This window comes from Rhinatrema bivittatum, chromosome 1, assembly GCF_901001135.1.
Source record: "Rhinatrema bivittatum chromosome 1, aRhiBiv1.1, whole genome shotgun sequence".
Taxonomy (NCBI): Eukaryota; Metazoa; Chordata; class Amphibia; order Gymnophiona; family Rhinatrematidae; genus Rhinatrema; species Rhinatrema bivittatum.
In genome coordinates this window covers 300,967,578-300,988,516 of record NC_042615.1, presented here as the reverse complement: position 1 = coordinate 300,988,516, position 20,939 = coordinate 300,967,578, and the positions used below count along the sequence as shown (strand labels likewise).

The 20,939-nt window shown below is 44.3% G+C and overlaps 1 protein-coding gene across 2 annotated transcripts in view; it reads left to right on the top strand.

Annotated features, from left to right (window-relative positions):
• Window positions 1–20,939, top strand: part of ARHGEF38 (Rho guanine nucleotide exchange factor 38) — a 205,664-nt gene that overhangs the window by 61,866 nt on the left and 122,859 nt on the right. For both annotated transcript variants that reach the window (XM_029596932.1, XM_029596928.1), the window contains exon 3: window positions 639–762. In XM_029596932.1, the coding sequence (XP_029452792.1) occupies window positions 639–762 (124 nt within the window). The remainder of the gene's footprint in view (window positions 1–638; window positions 763–20,939) is intronic.

Sequence of the window (20,939 nt, the reverse complement as noted above, 5' to 3'; positions counted from 1 at the left end):
CACAAACTTTGACAGTTCAAGTGCACTTGCCATTATGAAGAGAATTATTGAGACATTTATTGTAAATGTTGATGCTGCTTCTTGATTACTGTCTTCTGGTTTTAATGATATGCTTATGATTTGTTAGTTTCTCATATTTATATGATCAAGATGTACTTTTATTGAATGTATTGTAATACTGTAATGAGCAACTTGGAACTGTGGTATAAGAAAAAGTGAATTGACTGACTCACAGGTTTCATGGTCTACTGTTTAGGTTGAAGAAATATGGACACTTCTTACTTCCACTGCAATATCCTTTATTTATCAAATAAGTTTCTAATTGTATTAAGCATCTGATTACCACATTCCTGTCTCCCACAGGCCATCATCCCTTTCTGCCTGTTTAAGAATCCAGAAACAGCACAGTATGTCCCTCATTTATTCCAAAACAGGATAAGCGAGATGCTGACATTTATTTTCCCCATCAAATTCCTGTACTTCTAAGACCTCTAAAATCACAGATGAGCATGTTTTCCTATGCAGGCCACAAAGCGTGCATTGTGAACTATAAATCCCTTCATACAGAGTATGCAGCCTGTCTGTAGTGACACTTGCGCTGTATGTCATTTGCTTATTGTTTTTTCATGTTTCTGCAGATTGAGGGGCTTGACGTGGATGTCTTGTTTAGCAACATCGAATCTGTCTGTCAGATTTCAGCCAAGTTGCTATCACTGTTGGGAGAAGCCACAGCAGATGTGGAACCAGACATGCAAGTAATTGGTAGGTTTATTGCTTTGTCGACTTCTAGAAAGAAGCATGATACCAGCGCTGCTGTAATAACCCCTTAGGCTTGCCCATGCCTCCCATAAAATTGCATTTTGTTTTAGGTTACTGAATCTCAATAGCTCTCCAGTAGAATCAGGATTCTGAAGCTTATCTTTTAACCTATTATAATGTCATGAAATGTATATGTTCAGGACAACTTATTTTCAGTTTACTGTTAGGATAATGATTCCATAGTGCTGCTACCTATATTGGGCCCAGTTTTTAAAAGGCATTTATTTCATCCTATACCTGTGGGAAAGTCTTTTTAAAAGCCTACTTAGTTTCTATATGCATGCATTTTTCTGCAATTTAAGTCACCATTCCTCCAGGCCCTTGGTTAAGAAGCTGATTTAATAAGACATATTGTGGAGTTGTTCTAAAGGCCAGACAGTGGTTCTGCCAGCTGCACAGGAACTCAAAGTTCATGTCCTGAGCCTGGCTCCTATACCTCAGGATGACTGGGTGGCAAAGCCCACAGCCTCTGAGGGTTTGGAAAAGGTTGTATTTAGAATGTAGTAACTCGAGCAGAGACTCTTTCTGACTGGGCAGGAGGAACATCAGCATCCAGGCAGTACCAAAAAGAGCTATGGCCCTCCTTTAGCCGCAGTGTCTCACAGCAGTGTGGGGAGAAAACCTTCCTGGCAATGAATGATAATTTTGGGAGAGCTCTGCCCTATTTTTGAATGAGGTTGATCAACAGTTCATCATCAATACAAACTACCAAGAATTATCTGTTGGATGAGAACACTGGGTTCAAATTCTGGAGACCTTATCTCAAAAAGGATAGCGACAGTATGGGAGCAGTCTAGAGAAAGGAAACCAAAATGGTGTGAGGTCTGCACCAAAATACTTATGAGACTGGAGGACCTAAATATGTAAACCTTGGCGGAGAGGAGAGCCAGGGGAGATATGATACAGACTTTTAAATACCTAAAAGGAATTAATGATGCACAACAATCAAATCCCTTCTGATGGAAAAGAAACTGTAAAACTAGGAGTCATAATATGAAACTCCAAGAGAGTAGACTCAGGAGCAATGTCAGGAAGTATTTCTTCACAGAAGGGGTGGTGGTTGCATGGAATGCCTTCCCAAAAGAGGTGGTGAAGGCAAAAATGGTAATGGAGATAAAAAGGGAATGGGATAAATACAGAGGACCACTAGTGGGTAGGATGGAAATGATGAAATGGGGTGACCTATGGTCACTCTAGGTGTAACTTTTCTGCATGGGGTTGACTACCCTGTTTGGCAGTTACAACCCTAAACACTTTGCTGGGAAAATTGGATGGACCATTTGGGTCTTTATCTGCTGTCATTTACTGTTACTGTGTTGGATGAGATATGGCCATAAGGTTGGGAATTAAAGACAGTGCAACAGCTGAGGCCACCGTTCCGATATCTGGGTGACAGCAGCTAGAGTTGAAGGAGTTCTTTGGCTTCGTAAATGAAATGTGCATTTGCTGTTTTTGATAACGGTTTGCATTCATTAATAAAAATCTTCCATTATTTGTTTTCCTTAAATTCGTTTTGGAGAAAGTTAAAGTTCTGAGATGTGGGTTAGAATCCTCAATGTATCCACATATAGTTAATGATTTCTATATGATCCTCAGCCTCTTTATCACCACATGCCCTTTAAAGGAATTTTTATATTATGTAGTTTTGAAACAAACTGGCTAAAGCCAGAAACTTTCAGCACTCTCTCTTTGTCCAGTTATCCCTACACATGTATTTTAAACTAGTTTCAATGCAATACAAATTGAACTGGGTCTTCCTGCCCAAGGTTAGTACTCTGGGGAATGCAGTGTGCAGAAGAGTGGGACGAGTGAAAGGAGAGGAGTGGCAGAAGCTGTACTGGGGACAGACCTGGGGTTGGAAATGGGTGAATGAGCAGAAGAGGGTGGAATGATTAAGAGGGTTTGGGAAGATGAGAGCACCAAGGTGTGTTAGGGTGCTTTGAAAAGGGTTTCCTATGAAGCTATTATTACCACACTCTGAATTTACCCTGATTAGGCTTGTAGAATTATTCAAGACTGCCGACATGACTGAATATGCTAAAAATGTAGGCCAGAAGTAAAAAAGTATGTCGAGTTCAGCCTTAAGTTTCATTCCTGCCTTCTGGGCTCAATTTGCAAGAAATCTCATGAATTACAAGAATCCCAGCTTCGTTAATATATATATGAGATAAAATTATAATACTACCCTATTAAGAGGATGTTGGTGTTAATGTCAACCAATTAGGAAATGTTATGCAAACAAACTAGCTCATTGGTGGGTAAATTGGATTTAATCTGTTGTGTAAACAATGCACTCTGAGACTCCTCCTGGATTGCCTTTCTGGTAATCTCGCACTCTCCTGGAATATTCCAAACTTTAATCTAATTAAAGATTTTTCTTTAAGCTGTCAGCAGTTAAGTGTTTATTTACAAACCACAACAGTTTTTGATCCACAGTACATAAAATTATATGAATAAGTTAAATAATTTATATGCATACATATCTTATAAAATAGCTACTTCCATGCATTCCACTTGACCCTGCCTCAGAATGCCCCAAGACTGACCCTTTTCTTGTGTTAGTAATTGTTGCACAAAAACTGAAAATACATGCGTACTTTCAAGGGATATATAAAATAGCATGAACTCAATTGCATGCTAATATAAACCCCCCCCCCCCCCCCCTTTTCCTTGGAGTCAACTTCAGGTGCTGCAGAGATGGTGAGTCACACTGCTGCAGCCTTGGGAACAACAAAAGTCCACCAGGGATTGCCAATTGGGGACCAGACAGTCTCTGGGAGGCCCAAGAGGTAGACTTACCACAATATTGGTTACAAAATTAAATTAATTTGTAAATCCAAAGAATAGACAGCAGAAAACTGTAAAATCTTCAAATGAATAGCTGGATATAGTCCCACAAAGTGAAACAAATTCAATAAATGTATCACTCTTCTCTGAGCAGGAGAAATCTCACCCAAACTCCACCTTAACCCCAAGGCCCTCTTAGACAGTTCTTGGACTGGAGCTTTCTCAGACAAGGACTCACAAAAACACAGATGCCTAGGGGCATCTTACGTAGAATCTCACTTACCCTACCCATTCCCCATGGAGAGAATGCACCTCTTACATTACCTCATGCTTTACAGCACCAAACTCTCACATCCCCCTTAGTACCCCTCCTTAAAAGCAAGCTGGCAAAGGTCAAGAGTTCTGCACTTTACTAAGAACTCCCTGAATTGTGGGTGAACCCTGGACAGCAGGAACCATCCAGAAAGCTTTAGAACCTAGTGAAGAATGTTAGTGACCCTTGGAAGGATTACACCCTCCCCCGCAAAAACAAAATGAGGACGTATGATAACCATTGTCCCTTAAGTACAATACAATAAACACTCAAAAAAATACACTCAAGGCATAGACATGTATCCCTTCATCTTCCAAAGAACCTTCCAAAAGAGTGGTTCCATCTCCAATGGTTCCTATGTCCAGCATAGGGGCAGCACCTCGAAGTCAAAAGCTAAGTAAATACCACACCTGCAAACAAATCACAATTAGTAGAGACAAGAACCACATACAGTACAGATTATTTCCCCTTCAGCGAGGAAATTAATCACTACACCACACACACAATTATCAGTAACATTCTGAGAGGAATCCCAAAATGTAGAGAGATATTCAAGAAATAATCATTCTTAAAGGATTTTAGAGGAATCGCCAAACATGTGAAATATATAGAAACACAATGACTTTTGTTACTCAACTGCTGCTTACAGTGACCTAAACAATATCACTACCTGGACTCAAGAGAGCAAAACAGACATTCATTTTCAGTAGTCAATAACATTACAATCTTCCACTGATCCAATCTGACATTAGCAGGAAACCAGAATACCTCCTTTGGCCATGTCATAACCAAAGGTCACTCATCCATCAGCCCTTGGGGGAACTGACAGGAAACATCCAAGTTAAAGAGCAAATACATTATTCCTCTGGAGGAAGAAAGTGTTAAAATACTGAATAGTCAAAAGTACACTCTCAAGCAGAGAGAATACCACATTTTATTGCTGGGTCCCGGAGGAGAGTCCCTACTCCTTACCCTCCCTAAAAAGAACAGGTTATACAGTCTTCCTGAAAAGGAAAACACAAACTAATATAGATGAGAATGAAGCAAGAAACAAAGAAGACATAGAACAGATATTTTGGAAACCTTTGCATACTTTATAGTGTGTGTGTGTGTGTGTGTGGGGGGGGGGTTCCAGTATTTTTTATTTAAACAAAACTCATGTCAACAATCCTTAAAATAAGGACAGTATCAACAATTCATCTTTTTGGTAGTAATAATATTATAACATTAACCATATGAACCAATGTCCACATGTTCATAAACAGTAGGATTTTGGCCTTCTGGCTTACAGACCCATAAGCTGGTCAATCAACTTAAGGAAAATTTCCCCAGCGTTCTAAAGGAAATCAAAAATGAAATTTCAGATCTGTTAGTCAAAATTTGTAACCTATCATTAAACTCATCCATTGTACCTGAAGACTGGAGGGTGGCCAATGTAACCCCAATATTTAAAATGAACTCTAGGGGTGATCCAGGAAACTATAGACCAGTGAGCCTGACTTCAGTGTCAGGAAAAATAGTGGAAACTATTCTAAAGATCAAAATCACAGAGCATATAGAAAGACATGGTTTAATGGAACACAGTCAAGTCTTGCCTCACAAATCAGCTTTATTTTTTTGAAGGGGTTAATAAACATGTGGATAAAGGTGAGCCAGTAGATGTAGTTATTTGGATTTTCAGAAGGTGTTTGACAAAGTCCCTCATGACAGGCTTCTAAGGAAAGAAAAAAGTCATGGGATTTATTTATTTATTTAGGATTTTTATATACCGAAATTCTTGTTGGGAAACAAATCAGTCCGGTTTACAGGTAACAACAATAATGCCACGGGACGGGAAACAGTGCCCCTGGCTTTACAAGAAACATATTAAACAAGGCTTTACATAACATAATGAATAGTAACGATTCAAGGAAACTTCATAAGGTAACTTCTCTGGGTTAGGGACAAACTGGATGGTTTTAGATAAAGATGAACTAAGTCTGGTTAAATTTTTAACTTGGTTAGATTTCCCTGAAGTGTACACAATAAATACAATATAAAAATAAAGTAAAAATTGGAATTGAAATTAACTACTTAAATGAGGTAAAAATACAATAACATGTAACAGATAAATAAAGAAGCGAAGGCAGATTGTGTAACGAAGTCTTTGGGTGGTGAAATCTGAAAACACAAGTAATCCAGCTATCATAGAGTGATCTAAGTCATAGAGTAACATAAGGCATAAACAATAGGGAAATGAGGTGACATAATTTTATGAATTAACATAAGGCCTAAACATTAATGTCTTAAGTTGACATAAGTCATAGAGTAACATGAGGCCGTCATAACGTGATATAGGGGTGGAAGGGGGAAAAGGGTCGAAGATGGAAGGTGATGGAGAGCAGACTGTGGGCAGACTGCGAGGGTTGAGTTGCTTATGTGTCTGTGAAAGCTTGGCTAAAGAGCCAGGTTTTTAGCTTTTTTTTGAAGACCGGATGGCTTGATTCTAGTCTTAAGTCTGGGGGGAGAGTGTTCCAATGATGAGGTCCAGCAGTTGATAGAGCTCGTTTCCTTCGTGATGTTTTTGCGGGTGGGGCATACAGTGTACCTTTGTATGCGCTTCTGATGGGTCGTGAGGAGGTATGAGGTCGAAGTTGCGTCTTTAAATTGATGGGCGAGATGTTGTGAATTGATTTATGAATGATGGTTAGGATTTTGAAAAGGATCCTGTATTTGATGGGAAGCCAATGTAGGTTACGGAGTATGGGTGTGATGTGTTCCCTCTTGTTAGAGTTAGTGAGAATTCTGGCGGCGGCATTCTGGACCATCTGTAAGGGTTTGATAGAGTTGAGAGGAAGACCGAGTAAGAGAGAGTTGCAGTAGTCAATCTTTGTAAGAACAATTGCTTGAAGTACAAGGCGGAAGTCGTTGAAGTGAAGGAGGGGTTTAAGTTTTTTTAGGACTTGCAATTTGTAAAAGTAGTCCTTGGTCGTGTTGTTTATAAATTTTTTTAAATTTAGTAGATTGTCCAGCCAAGCTCCTAAATTCCGGACGACAGGTGAGAAGTTGATATTAGGACAAGAGGGCAGGGAGAGATTAGTTTGGTGGTGTCCTTTCTTGGTTCAAAAACTGGTTAAAAGACAGGAAACAGAATAAGATTAAATGGACAGTTTTCTCAGTGGAAAAGGGTAAACAATGGAGTGCCTCAGGGATCTGTACTTGGAACGGTGCTTTTCAATATATTTATAAATGATCTGGAAATGAATAAGACGAGTGAGATAATCAAATTTACAGTTGATACAAAATTATTCAGAGTAGTTAAATCACAAGCAGACTGTGATAAATTGCAGGAGGACCTTGTGAGACTGGAAGATTGAGCATCCAAATGGCAGATGAAATTTAATGTGGACAAGTGCAAGGTGATGCATATGGGGCAAAATAATCCATGCTGTAGTTACACGGTTAGGTTCGTTATTAGGAGCTACCACCCAGGAAAAAGATCTAGGTGTCCTAATAGATAATACATTGAAAATATCGGCTCATTGTGCAGTGGCAGTCAAAAGAGCAAACACAATATTAGGAATTATTAGGAAGGGAATGGTGAATAAAACGCAAAATTTCATAATGCCTCTGTTTCGCTCCATGGTGAGACCGCAGCTTGAGTACTGTGTACAATTCTGATCGCCGCATCTCAAAAAAGATATAGTTGCGATGGAGAAGGTTCAGAGAAGGGCAACCAAAATGATAAACGGGATGGAACAACTCCCCTATGAGGAAAGGCTAAAGAGGTAAGGGCTGTTCAGTTTGGAGAAGTTACGGCTGAGGGGGGATATGACAGAGGTCTTTAAAATCATGAGAGATCTAGAACGGGTAAATATGAACCGGTTATTTACTCTTTCGGATAATAGAAGGACTAGGGGGCACTCCATGAAGTTAACATGTAACGCACTTAAAGCTAATCAGAGAAAATTCTTTCACTCAATGCACAATCAAGCTCTGGAATTTGTTGCCAGAGGATGTGGCTAGTGCAGTTATTGTAGCTAGGTTTAAAAAAGGTTTGGATAAGTCCTTGGAGGAGAAATCCATTATCTGCTATTAATCAAGTTGTCTTAGAAAATAGCTACTGCTATTACTGGCATCAGTAGCATGGGGTCTACTGCTACGACCCTGCTCACAGACCCTATCCCGCGAGCAGGCTCTCCACTCACCAGATGCCGGCCTGACGCTGCAGGATCCTTCTTTGTGGCCTAGGCCGCCCACAGACCATCCTGCCGCCGCTGATTCCACTTTCACAGCGGAGAAGACAACATCAGGATTCCCTTCGTGGCAGGAAGCTGCCACTGCCGCTGCCTCCACCTAGCGGCCTGTGCCCCGCCGCCGAGACCTCCTTTGCAGCAAGGAGCTGCAGTCTTCGTCCTCTCCGTGGCCTGGCTGTAGCCGCCAATTTCTCCATCCTCTGGACTCTCTCTAGGCGCGGGCGCACGCCTCTTCAGCATATCTAAAGGGCCAGTGGCGGGAAAAGCCCTGCGGCCCCATCGATGATGTCATCAGTCTTTGCCCCAGTTCAGCCCTATAAAAGGACTCTGCTTCTTTCCATCAGGGCCTTCAGATCCGGTCTTCACATTGGTCTGTGGTCTTCCTTCCTGTCCAGGTCCTCCGTGGTCTTCCTGTGTCTTGATGGCTCTTCGTTCCATGTTCTTGATGTTCCTGGTCTCGTTCCTCGTCGGAGCTTCTTCGTCGTTTGTTCCTTATTCCTGATGTTCCAGATGCCCTGATGTCCAGTGGTCCTGATGTTCCATATCCTGAGGTTCCGATGTCCCTGATGTCCGATGTTCCAGCCCGATTCCGTCTTCCTCATCTCCAGCTCTTTGTCCAGCTCCAAGGTTCCTTGTCTGTTCATCTTTCCTGGCATGCCACCATCGTGATCCGTGACCAGCCCATGGGGGGCTGTTTAGGGCGCCTCGTGGCACAAGGCCTATCTTCTTGCCTGCAGTGCAAATCTCCGGAAGGCTCCTGTTTTTAATGCCAAGCTTCTGAATCCTGAGTTTAATCCTGTCCCAGTCTTCAGAGTTCCTTGTGCCTGCTTCTGTCCATGCCCAAGACTCTGCTAGAATCTGCTCTGCTTCAGCGTGGTCCACGACCAGCCACTGACGGCTGTGTAGAGTGTGTTCCGGTGCAGGCCTCTCCTGAATCTTCGTCATGTCCTGGCTTCAAGTTCTATTGCTTGTCTGGAGTCTGCCTCGCCTTCGGCGTGGTCCGCAACCAGCCATGGGTGGCTGTGTAGGGCACGCTGCAATACAGCACTCACCCAGTAATTTCTCCTGAATCCTTGCCTGAGACCTCTAAGAATCCTGAAACCTTGTCCAAGCCTCGAGTATCCTGAAACCTTTTCTGAGTCTTCTGAGTAACCTGAAACCTGAGTCTTCGTCTGAGTCTTCTAGTTCCTGTCTCATCTTGTTCCTGCCCTCAGCCGCCATCTGGCCTCATGCACTCGTCGTTCCCAAGCGGCAGGTCCGGAAGGGCTATTGAGTGGCCGGAGGGCTACTCCAGAGACCAGCATTGCATTGCTGGGGCTCATTGGTGCGTGTAGGTCCAGTGGAGGACTTGAGCCTGCCTTGTTCCAGTTCCAGACATCCCTTGCCTTATCCTCAGTCCAGCCTTGTTCCTGCTCCGCCCGTGCTAGTACTCGCTCACCTCTCAAGATGTGTCTTGGGGCTCCTCTCTTAGCCGCACCGTGATTCAAGGGCTCACAATCTCCCTTGAGAAAGCGATCGTGCCTCCGCTCTCACAACATCTACTTAGTGTTTTGGTACTTGCCAAGTACTTATAGCTTGGATTGGCCACTGTTGGAAACAGGATGCTGGGCTTGATGGACCCTTGGTCTGACCCAGTATGGCAATTTCTTATGTTTATATGTTAGAAATGTCCAAAGGATCCCCTCTGGCCACATCAGTAACTAACTCTTATGCTGGTCTCAGCACCTGTAACAAATCACAAACAAATATACACAAAAAAAATGTCCCTTCAGGCCAACCAGTCCTTAGATATCCCAACTTACAACAAGCAAGTGTTCAACAGTAGCTACTTAAACTGGGGTAGCCTCACAATTACGGAATGTACCAAGCTGGATCAGTCATCTGCATGTTAACCCCTTCAGGCAGCATTTGGGTCACTGAGTAAGACCACAGCCGTCCGTCTGGCTCCACAATCTCTATCGCATGTTTCTTTATGCACTGTTTGCACTGAGCTTTAGTAATGTCTTGGATCATCAAGGGATTGTGGGCAAGGCCTCGGTAACAGGCTTCTTACTTGATACGATAATAAATCTCATCGGCCACACACTCCTCTCTCTTGATGTTTACAGTACTCATAATAGTGAGTGGTACATAAAGATGAGAGTAACTGCAGAACTCAGATAGCATCCTTCATACCCATCATTCCTCTCTTGACCAGTTGGTCAGTCTGCGACAGCCTGGACAACCAGGAGTCATCCATGGATCATTTAGCATAGCATCAGTGACCAGCATGGTAGAAAGATTTACCTCAGGGATATGGAGGGGCAAACTCACTCCCGGAGGCCTATTCCCACCTCGATTCACCCCGGTACTCACTTTGACTCGATTGCTGATCCCAATCGGGACTGGCAATGGACCAACATGGAGAGATCCCAGAAGTGGAAGCTTAAATCATTAATGTCCCCACTGCCATGTCCACATAGTCCTGCATGGTCTCCAATTTAGGTAAGCCAGAGCGAACATCTTTCTTAATAGTGCACATGCAACTGCTAGTAACTGAGGTTACATCAGATACCTGCATGCTTTTCACCTCCCTGGCTTTCACCCTGTTGGACTAAGCAGGTGCAGATTCGCCTGCAGGCCCCAAGACTTTTTCATACGATCATTGTATCTCTTTCTTGCGATCTCAAGTGCCTTCTGGGGTACATCCCATCCCTACAACTGATAAAGCGGATTTCGATGTACTCTTTGGTTCTCCTCGTGACTTGCCACTGTTGTTATGACTAGCAGTACAGGAAACCCAGGCAGCTGAATCGCTTCCCAGATCTACAGGTTCCAGCGGACTCCCGGAATCTGTTCTGATTCCCTTCAGCTCGTTCACATCGGGCCTCTCCGGGGCTGTCATCAACTGCGATCCATGGGCCAAGATCTGCGAGGCTAGGGTGTTTGTGCCACTCAGCTGTGTGCCTCGGCCGCCCTGGCTGCCTTGCTCTGTCACTGGTGGTGTGCCACCCCCCCCCCCCCAAGATTTGGTCGTTCATACTCCCGGATTCTCCTCTTCTGGCACTGCACCAGGCAATCCTGGCAAATGGGCTGTAAGACCAGAAAGAGTCTCAAAGGCAGCAGGAGGCTGAGCACACTGTTCTCGGTGGAAAAGATGATCTGAGCAGAGAGCACGTTGTAATACTATAGGTTTGGGCTCTTGAATATGACGACACCGGGAGTACTTCACCCGGGCCACTGATGCTCCATCATCAATGCTCAACAGCAACTGGTAATTCAGCCAATAGTAGGCACTCGTTGCTGCTGATTCCGTGTCTGGATTCGAGTCCAAGTTAGCAATATGCGACCTAAGCACATCCTGCACTGGGTTCTCGAAGCAAGTCCAAGATGGCACCAGCTTTCAGGCACTCCTTGCATGCTCTTTTGTAGCACGTTGCAGAGTTGATTGGGCCACTGTCTTCACATGCATAAAGGCCCTCCTCCCAGCTCCCACAGTCTGCGGGGATGAGCATGCCATATTCACATGTGACTTCACTGACAGGCCTTTCACAGGGATGGAGGACATCTTGAAAAAAACTGTGGGAAATGTTCAGAAGCAGAAAAATAGCCTTTCTGGAATCGCAGGAACACTCTGACACTGGTCAAAGAGCAAAATAGTCCACTATAAGTTCCATGACCGCCCATATTCCCTCAGGGCCCGATTACGCCTTATCTGGACAGTCCACTTGTTATGAAAGACTCCCTTGTTGATGCATTAGTTCATTAGCTCTTGCTCTACTTATGTTTATGCCCATCAACATTGTTCACTGTTACCTGTATATCCCAATTTAGCTTACCATTTCATTTTAGCTATTTTTTTCATTTATTCACGTTATTTGACGAGTTATTGTTGTCTATCTAATATTTATGTTCTTATGTTAGAAACTCTGTTTAATGTAACGCCTTAACCGCGACAGTTTTGTTCTATGGAAACCGACCTGATTTGATATTTGTATCGAGAATGTTGGTATATAAAAATCCTAAATAAATAGTAAAAAAAAAAAAAAAAAAAAAGGGAAAATCTGGTGATCCTTTAAAGCGAGCTTCAGAACCAGGTATGACTCATTTTCTTCACTTCCCTTTGGGTCCCTGTTCTGGCACCATACTGTAATCCCCCTTTTCCTTGGGGTCACCTTTGGATACTGTAGAGGTGGTGAGTTACACTGCTGCAGCCCAGGGAACAGCAAAAAGTCTTCCCTATTAAACCTGCTCTTAGCTGGGCTGTGAAGAAAGCTTTCACAGAAGTGTGTTTAGGTCGAGAGGGGAGAGCAGTGCGTGCACATGACATTATCGCTATTTAGCCCTTCTCAGCCACCCACACAAAACAGTGCCCTTTCTCTCTGAAAAGTAGCATAAAGTACATGCACTAAAGGCACTCCACATGTTCTACGAGTACTACCCCAAAATGTGCCAGGAGTTAAGCATGTACGTATGTGGAGAAGTACTTCCTTTTTTCTTTGTTTTAATCCTGGTGCCAGACAATGTCATCAGGTGCCCCCTAATTCTTGTACTTTGAGAAACAGTTGTTCCCTCTGTGCTTTCTCCACATCACTTAAAATTTTGTACAACTCCATCACATCACCCCCTTAGTCGGTGAGGCGTCCTAGTTATTTTAGCCTCTTCTTGGATGGAAGTTGTTCCATAGCCCCAGTAGTTCTTGCTGTACTCTCATTTCTTTCTAAATGCACTATGGCTTTTTGAAGATGGGGTGACTGGAAGAGCACACACTATGCGGGACACCATGAATTTGTATAATAATAATTGCTCTTTAGTTTGTAAATCCTCTCTTAAAAGTTCCTAACTTCCTACTAGCATTTCTGAACACTACTGCATATTGGGCTGACCTGATGTTTTTCGAGAACTCGTTTACCGTCTCTTCAAGATTTCTTTCCTGAATGATAATGTGTTAAAATGTTCCCCTCCCCCCATGTACACTATTAGTATTTTGTACCTATTCAGTGCTGAAACTTATCTGCCACTTTGCTGCCACTTATCTGCCACTTTGCTGCCTACTTGCTCAGTTTTTGTAAGATCCCTTTGTAGCTCTTCATCATAGGCTCAAGCTTTGATTATCATCTTGATGACTGAACAGTGTTCTTAAACCAGCCTAATAGATTTTTTTTATTATTATTATTATTTATGGTGGGCCATGACACACCCTGGGCAGGGAACAGGGTTGGGTCAGGTTATGACTGGACCAGAAGCTCAGGTATGGAGAAAGCATGTCAGATCACCAACGGGCCGATACAGTAAAATCGCTGGAGAGTGCACAGGCCACTCTCCTGTGCACGCGATTCAGTAAATAAATTTATTTAAATTAGGCCCAGCGGTAAAAAGAGGCGCTAGGGACACTAGCACGTCCCTAGCGCCTCTTTTCGGACAGGAGCGGTGGCTGTCAGCGGGTTTGACAGCCGACGCTCAATTTTGCCGGCATCAGTTCTCGAGCCCGCTGACAGCCACGAGTTCGGAAACCAGACGCCGGCAAAATTGGGCGTCCGGTTTTCAACCCACGAGCCGCGGGCCTATTTCAATTTTTTTTTTTAAACTTTCGGGATCTTCGACTTAATATCGCCACTTTCCTGGTGCCGGCAGAAATTAGCGCCTACCTTTGGGTAGGCGCTAATTTCTGAAAGCAAAATGTGTGGCTTGGCTGCACATTTTATTTTCTGAATCGTGCGGGAATACCTAATAGGACCATCAACATGCATTTGCATGTTGCGGGTGCTATTAGGTTCAGGGGGGGGTTGGACGCACGTTTTGGACACGCTATTACCCCTTACTGAATAAGGGGTAAAGCTAGGGCGTCCAATCGCAGGTTAAGAGTGCGCTCCGCCGGAGCACACTGTACTGTATCGGCCTGCAATTATTTATTTGCACAGTACATAGGGCTCTACAATATAACTGACATGGCTAAATGGTCCCTTGTCTTAAAAGCATATGAGGAAAGTGAGTAGAGAGAGGGTTAGTTTGGTCAAGGTTGCACTGTGGGCACCGAATACAAAAACAAACAATGAAACGCTGTCTCCGAAGGTACAGCTCTGTGCTCTGACCAGTACGTGACGTGACCAAACTATTACTTGGTCTGCTTGAGATAAATAACCATCCATCTAACACGCATTTTTTTCCCCCTTGTTAGCAATAAAGGCATTGTCACGGGGGTCACTTATTCTATTAGAGTCTGCGAGCATGTGGGGCACGGACAGTGCGGGAATTATAACTGGTTCTCAGGAAGACGGTGCCGCTGATTGGTTGCGTTGAAATAACTTGTGAATTTTTTTTTTTTTTTTTTACTGTTGATGAGTTTGCAGTATGGAAAATTAGGTTGCTGCTTTTATGAAAGGTTACCCACCAAGAAAGAAAGGAGACTGAGATAGCATGTGCCCGTTCCCCCTCCAGTCTGCTCCTCATTAGCTGTGTACACGCAGCAGGAGGGCTGAGAGAGAAGTCTGCAGCTAAAGCTGCTGCTGCTCCGGACCTTAGCACAGAGGAGTGCGCACATAATAGAAAATAGATGGATGGGTCTGAGCATTGTGGCCTTCTGCAGCAAATATAGGGGCCTATTTACTAACGAGCATTCAAGATATGCTATACTGCCTTTACCCCCTCTCTCTCCCCCTTCCCCCAAAAAATGAGGGATTTGCTAAAAGATATTAAACTCTTAGTAAATCCCACATGAAAAGTACCTGGGTTCCCAGCCTTGGATCACTAGTTTTAAAGGAGCAGCTAGCCACGAATGATAACCCCCTCCAGCACATTACAGCTCCACTGCAAGGTATCCCCACCCCTGACTCGAAATCCTTCCTCTGTCTCTCAAGACACACACACAATTTCTCCCCCCTTTCACAGCCCCCCCCCATGCCTCCTATTCTCTTTCAGCTTTCCCCTCCCCCTTATCAGCTGGAGCCCCCATGTCAAAAATCGGGCAACAGCAATCCCCAGTGGTTCCTGCTCTGTAGGTGACAAAAACCAAAATGTAACCAGCTGATCTGAGGCCCCCCCCTCCTCTTACCCCTCACATGTAGGGAAAATGGGAGTCTGGGGTCAGCTGGTGCCGTTTCATAATATGGTGTGATGAGGAAGAAGCGACTGGGAATCTGTTCTGCCTGGTTCATGCCAGGGGGTTTCAGCTGGTAAGAACAAAGGGGCCGATGCAATACCGTGCGCAGCGGATAGCGCACAGTTTAACATGCAATCGGACGCGCGTCCATAACCCCCCACTCTAATATTGGGATTGGCGCGTCCAAATCACCGCGTAGAAAACAGCGCTCATCACATGTAAATTCCATGTAGATGAAGCTATTAGCTAATGCCCACGACGCGAAACATTTCCCGCTCGGCCAATGCGCCCATTGCCACGCGGAACATTTTATACCAGCCCGGGGCTGGAGTAAAGTGATGCCACGCTCAAGGGCGCACTGAAAAAAAAAAAAAAGAAAAGAAAAATCCTGCTTTCTGTGATTCCTCCTAATAGTATCATAACGATACTAAGTAGGAGGAATGAAATAAAGCAGATTTAGTTGAAAAAAAAAAAGTTTTTGAAAAAAAAAAAATTCTGGACGCCCCATATACACACACAAGATACACGGTCCAGGTCATGTATCTTGTGCGTGTCTTTGCCGGCCACGGGGGAAAAAAAACGGACGTTCATAGATGGCGTGTCCATTTTCCCAACCCGCTTGACAGCCACCTCTCCTGTGTGTCTGATGCCGAGGTGGTGCTAGGGATGCACTCATTTTCCCTAGCGCCTCCTTTTTTGCTCTTGGGAAAATACTGGATCGCACACCCAGGAGAGGTTGCTGGGCATGCATTAGTAAAACGGACGCTCAACACCGAGTCTGCGCACAAATATTGGATCGGCTTGTGTGTCCGCAGGGGAATGCCGGGCATTGGGAGGAGGGCTAGTGTTGAGAGGTGGGGAGAGACAATTTTTGTGCTTTGGGTGGCAAAGGAGGCCTTTGGAGCTGGTGGTCGGGATTATCTTGAACCATGCTAAGGAGTAGGAGGGGAATCTGTTTTGGGAAAGGATTTGGTGAGGGAGTTTGCATCTGCATGTAGGGGAGCAGGTGAGTATCGCATGGAGTTACTTGCCTCTTTCAGAACTGGGGTGAGGGGGGGTCCTGAATGCAACGCCAAGTCCATTCGTCTGCTAGTGTTCGCGGCAGGATGTTAACTAAAACTGCAGCTCCTGAAGTGTAATCAGCTTTTTACAGATCACACGTTTTAGCGCGATCCGAGTTAAGCCTTTTTAAATATTAATTAGCTGCTTCAAATGCATTTGCATGCGACATAGCTCATTAATATTTTCGTCTCGTCGACCAGAACTTTTTTTGCGACATCCGCAATGTTTTTGTTTTTTTTTTAATAGCCATTACCGCATTAAACCCGCTTAGTAAATAGGCCCCATAATTAGCAGCCAGAGAGAAATTGCTTGGCAGACCTTTGCTAAGAGCGACGGTGCTGCAGCCCTGTGCCTAGCTCTGAACTAGCGGGAGCTAAGTAGCCACAGAGCCGATCTCCGCCCCGCTGACAGCGTTTTGTTTCCATGGAAACAGATTCACGGTTCCTTCCAGGAGCGCAGAAGGTGGTCCGCACGAGCTCCTGTAAAGCTGCAGGCGCGCGCTGGATTAGGACGCCAGGGGCCGGTGCAGCTGCGAGTCGCATGCTTACGTGACTGAAATGCTGTAGCAGTTTGTTGCCCCGGCGAGGCTTGCTGCGCACTGCAGCCCACTCCAGCGAGGCAGGCGGTCGTGGGCGTGGCCAGGCGTTTTGGCTTTTTAGCAGGACCTCCCGTCAATTTTCAGCAGACAGCTATGTGCCTGAGTTTCTGCTCATTTGTGGATAAGCGTTTCTGGAATTTTTGTTTTTTTAAACTCATGTCTGACGAAGCATCGCCTAAAGCCTAAAAATGTAGTATGGTTTGAAAATCTAAATTTCTGAACCGGCAGCAAAGTGCGTGTGAGAATTTCGGGAATTACAAATGCAGACTGCGCATTTTATCCACTTATGAGTGTAATTTTAAAAGCTATTTCCATAGGTAAAAGAGTACTTTATCTGTGGAATTGGGTTTTTGTAAAATTTTTCTCCATATATGCCAATAAACGCATATGTATAAATCCTGTAAGCATATAAATGTACTCGCAACGAGCAGAGGGGTTTGTATTTGTGCACTTAATTTTAAAATGTAAAAAATATGCATTATTTTCCTAAAAAAATAATTTAAAAAATACACGCATATGTTAGAAGGTATAAATGCGTGCCGGTAGTTTTAGTGGCATTGTTTCCAAAGGAAAAGTAGCACTTATTTTTCTTTTTAAAAGTGTAGTCGGTAGGTAAAGAGTACCTGCAGATGTCAAACTAATGCAGGGAGTTTCAAAATTACCCCTATATGTACACAATTAGTTTGCTGAGCCCCTTTTCATTAAATTGTTAGCATGCATATGTTGGTGTGAATAATTTGTGTATTTGTAATTTAAAAATGTAAAACCAATGTATAGGGCCAGATGTACTAAAGGGTTTTTCCCTTTTTTTGTGGCTATTTTGTGTCTTAATACATCTGTTTCATAAGTTGTTTGCTTGTTTTGTGTGTGTGTGCCTCAAATTCTCTCAAGATCAATAAGGCCCAGAATCCATTGTGCATAAAGCTAGAAGGACAGTGATCTTAAATTATCAGGATTTGCAGGCCCAAAACTGAGTAATGAGTTAGGCCTGGTGGTCTACACATTGCCATAAGTGCAAAAATATTTCAGGCTGGCCACTGGAGCTTTCCCTATGAGCCAACAGATGGTTGAAAATAAATTGAAGCTGAGCCACCCAGAAGGGGTTTGCAGCAGGTCTGAGGTAAGACCTGCAGCTCAGCTCAGCATCTGAAGAGCTAAATTGGTCCAAGGGATTGCTGGGAGCAACATTTTGTTCCCAGTAGTTTGAGGACCATTGAGCTGGAGCAGTGAAGCCAGCAGGAGTTTCCATGAATAAGTGGTTAAGTAATTTTGTCTGACCGTGTATTGGATTCATTACCTGAAGATTTTGAAGCTGGAATGGACTTGATGTGAGTAATGCAAATCGGACTTGTATGTAGGTGCTTGGAACTAAACCTTATTCTACAAATCCTTGGAATGAAAGGAACTGCTTACCTGCTTATAGTAAACCAGGATGTCATTGTTATGTTACGATCCTTAATTAAACAAACTTGAAATGTACAAATGTGTGCCTTGCAGTTTCAGAGACCTAAAATCTAACAGAATTGAAGTAGGGATAGGGAATAGGGTATGGAAGGAAAGGACATTTGTTCACTTAAACAAAGGGATAGATTTTAAAAAAGGAAGCCCGCGCGTACTTTTGTTCGCGCACCAGGCGCAAACAAGAGTACGCCGGATTTTAATAGATACGCGCGTAGCTGGCGCGAGCAAGGCTGTGCAAAATTGGAGTGGCCTCGGATGGAATTTTCTTTCCACCCCCCAACCCTATCTAAACACCACCCCCCCCCCCCCCTACGATTCCCCGGCCCGGGAACAGTTTCGGAGGCCTTGGCCACTCCCCTGGGCCGGAACCATGCCTGCGGCCCTGCCCCCGAACGACGTGCCGCCGCGACATGCCCCCCCCCCCCCCCCAGGAAAGCCTGGGGACTTACACGTGTCCCAGGGCTTGTGCGCGCCGCCGAGCCTATTCAACATTGGCTCGGCGCGCGCAGGGGGAATTTGGGGCAGGTTTTCAGGGGGTGTGCGCGTATCCCTTTGAAAATCTGCCCCAAAATGTCTGGCTATAAAAGCAAATCAGGCTTCCAGAAAAGTGAGGAAATAAATGAAAGGAAACCAGAAGAAGTTAACGGACACCAATCTTGCAGGTTTTCAAAACTGACTAGCCTTTCAGCAATCTAGCTCAGACAATACATTAAGGGCCTGATTTTTAAAAGCATTTACACACTTAAAGCTGGGTTTTACACACGTAAATGTACATTGTAAGTAGGCTTTTGAAAATTGCTATAATGTATGCCATCGAATTGTCCATAGGATTTACTCGCGTAAAAGCCATTTATGCAAGTAAATGGCTTTTGAAAATTGCTACAATGGTATATTGCATTTATACATGTAACTCCCTTTAAAAATGTCCTCCTAAGTGTGTAAATGGTACTTCTTTGAAAATTCACTTGTTAGTAGGGATGTAGATTGTTACGATTGGCAGCTCGCGGGACATCTCCACAAGCCACCTTACTCCCGATACCACACAAGGGCTTCCGCAGCTGAGACATCGCTCCGAACTGCTAGGGCTGCTCCATGCAGCCCCACCCTAGCCGACAGATGCTCCTTCTGGCTCCTCCTAGGCATGCACGCGCCCGATGTCTTTGTTCTTAAAGAGGCCATGGCAGGAAAGTCCCTGCGGTGCCCTGGACACTTCACCGACGGCTCAGCATCAGGTCTGCTGTTGTGCCTTGAGCCTCAGTACGTGTTGCCTTCATTCTGTGTTCCTGTCTTGCTCCCAAGTTCTTATCTTGTTCCTGAGTTCCTGCATCCTTGTGCTCCGGCCTCGTTCCTGCCACCATGTCTTGCTTCTATGTTCCAGTCTGCCTTGCCTTATCCTCCTCCTGCCTCTCCCTTGCCTCCGTGTCCTGCCGTATCCTTGTCATGGTGTCTGTCCTTGTCTTGTCCTTCCCTTGGCTTGCTTCTCCAGATTCTGACCTCTGCCTAGACATTGACAATCCTTGATTGCCACCTGAATCTGATCATCTTCTTTGAACTCGACTTTGCCTTGTCTGCTGCCTGCTCCTACCTCTGGCTTGTCTTCTTGGATCCGCTGTCTGCTGCCTGCCCTGACCTCTGGTTTGTCTTCTCGTTTCTGCGTAGTGCTGCCTGCCCAGGAACGCCTGAAGTTAAAAGCTCCTAAATAGGAGATCTAGCTGCAGGAACACCCAATAGTGGCAGTGTTTCGGCAAAAAATTGCCTGCTTCAGGGGCCCAAAAATTGCTAAAAAGTCAATTATGACAATTGGACATAGGCTCACAGGGTTAATGTGCCTGGATCTCACACAAGCAGGACACTGAACTGACCTCAACACAACTAGTTTGCACACTGAAGCTGTCAGAGAAGAACCTATGCACAGAGGAGACAATGTGGGTGACCAGGAGTTTGTGCAGAGAGAGAGCAAAAGCTGAGCGGAAAAAATATAGAAGGGAAGAGTGAAAAAAATTGACTTGCTTTTTCCTGGCTTTAAAAATCCAGGAGAGAGAGAGAAAATCTTGCCTGCAAGGCAGAGAAGTAAAGTTTGATTTTCCTCCTATGTAGGAGCTGAAAAACTGAACAGCAAATAGCTAGAAGCTAGGAGTTTCACACGTGCGTGCAGTGCTAAGATCCTGAAAGGAAAGTTATCAGTAGAAACTGCCTGCATGCTGTTTTCTGCCATGCAGGAGGACTCACCAAGCTAAAAAGATCTGGCTAGTTCCTCCTGCTCATTCCAAAATGCAGGAGCTTGCATCTAACCCACTAACAGACAGGCATTCCAGAGACTACCATGTTGTAAGTGATAGAAATTACTCAAACAAGGAAAATTTGATGTTTAGCTAGACAGTTAAAGGCTGATATAAAAAAAATAGCTGAGTACCTAAATGCAAGCGCATAAGTTCGGTGCCTTTTTTCAGATGAATTTAGGATCCTAAGTTTTCAGCTGGAAATTTATAGATTTGGGCCCCTGTAACTTAGGCCTGGATTTTCTAAAATCGCAGGCCTTTGAGAATCGAATGGTACCGGGGGGTGAAGCGGGGGGGGCGTGCCTGT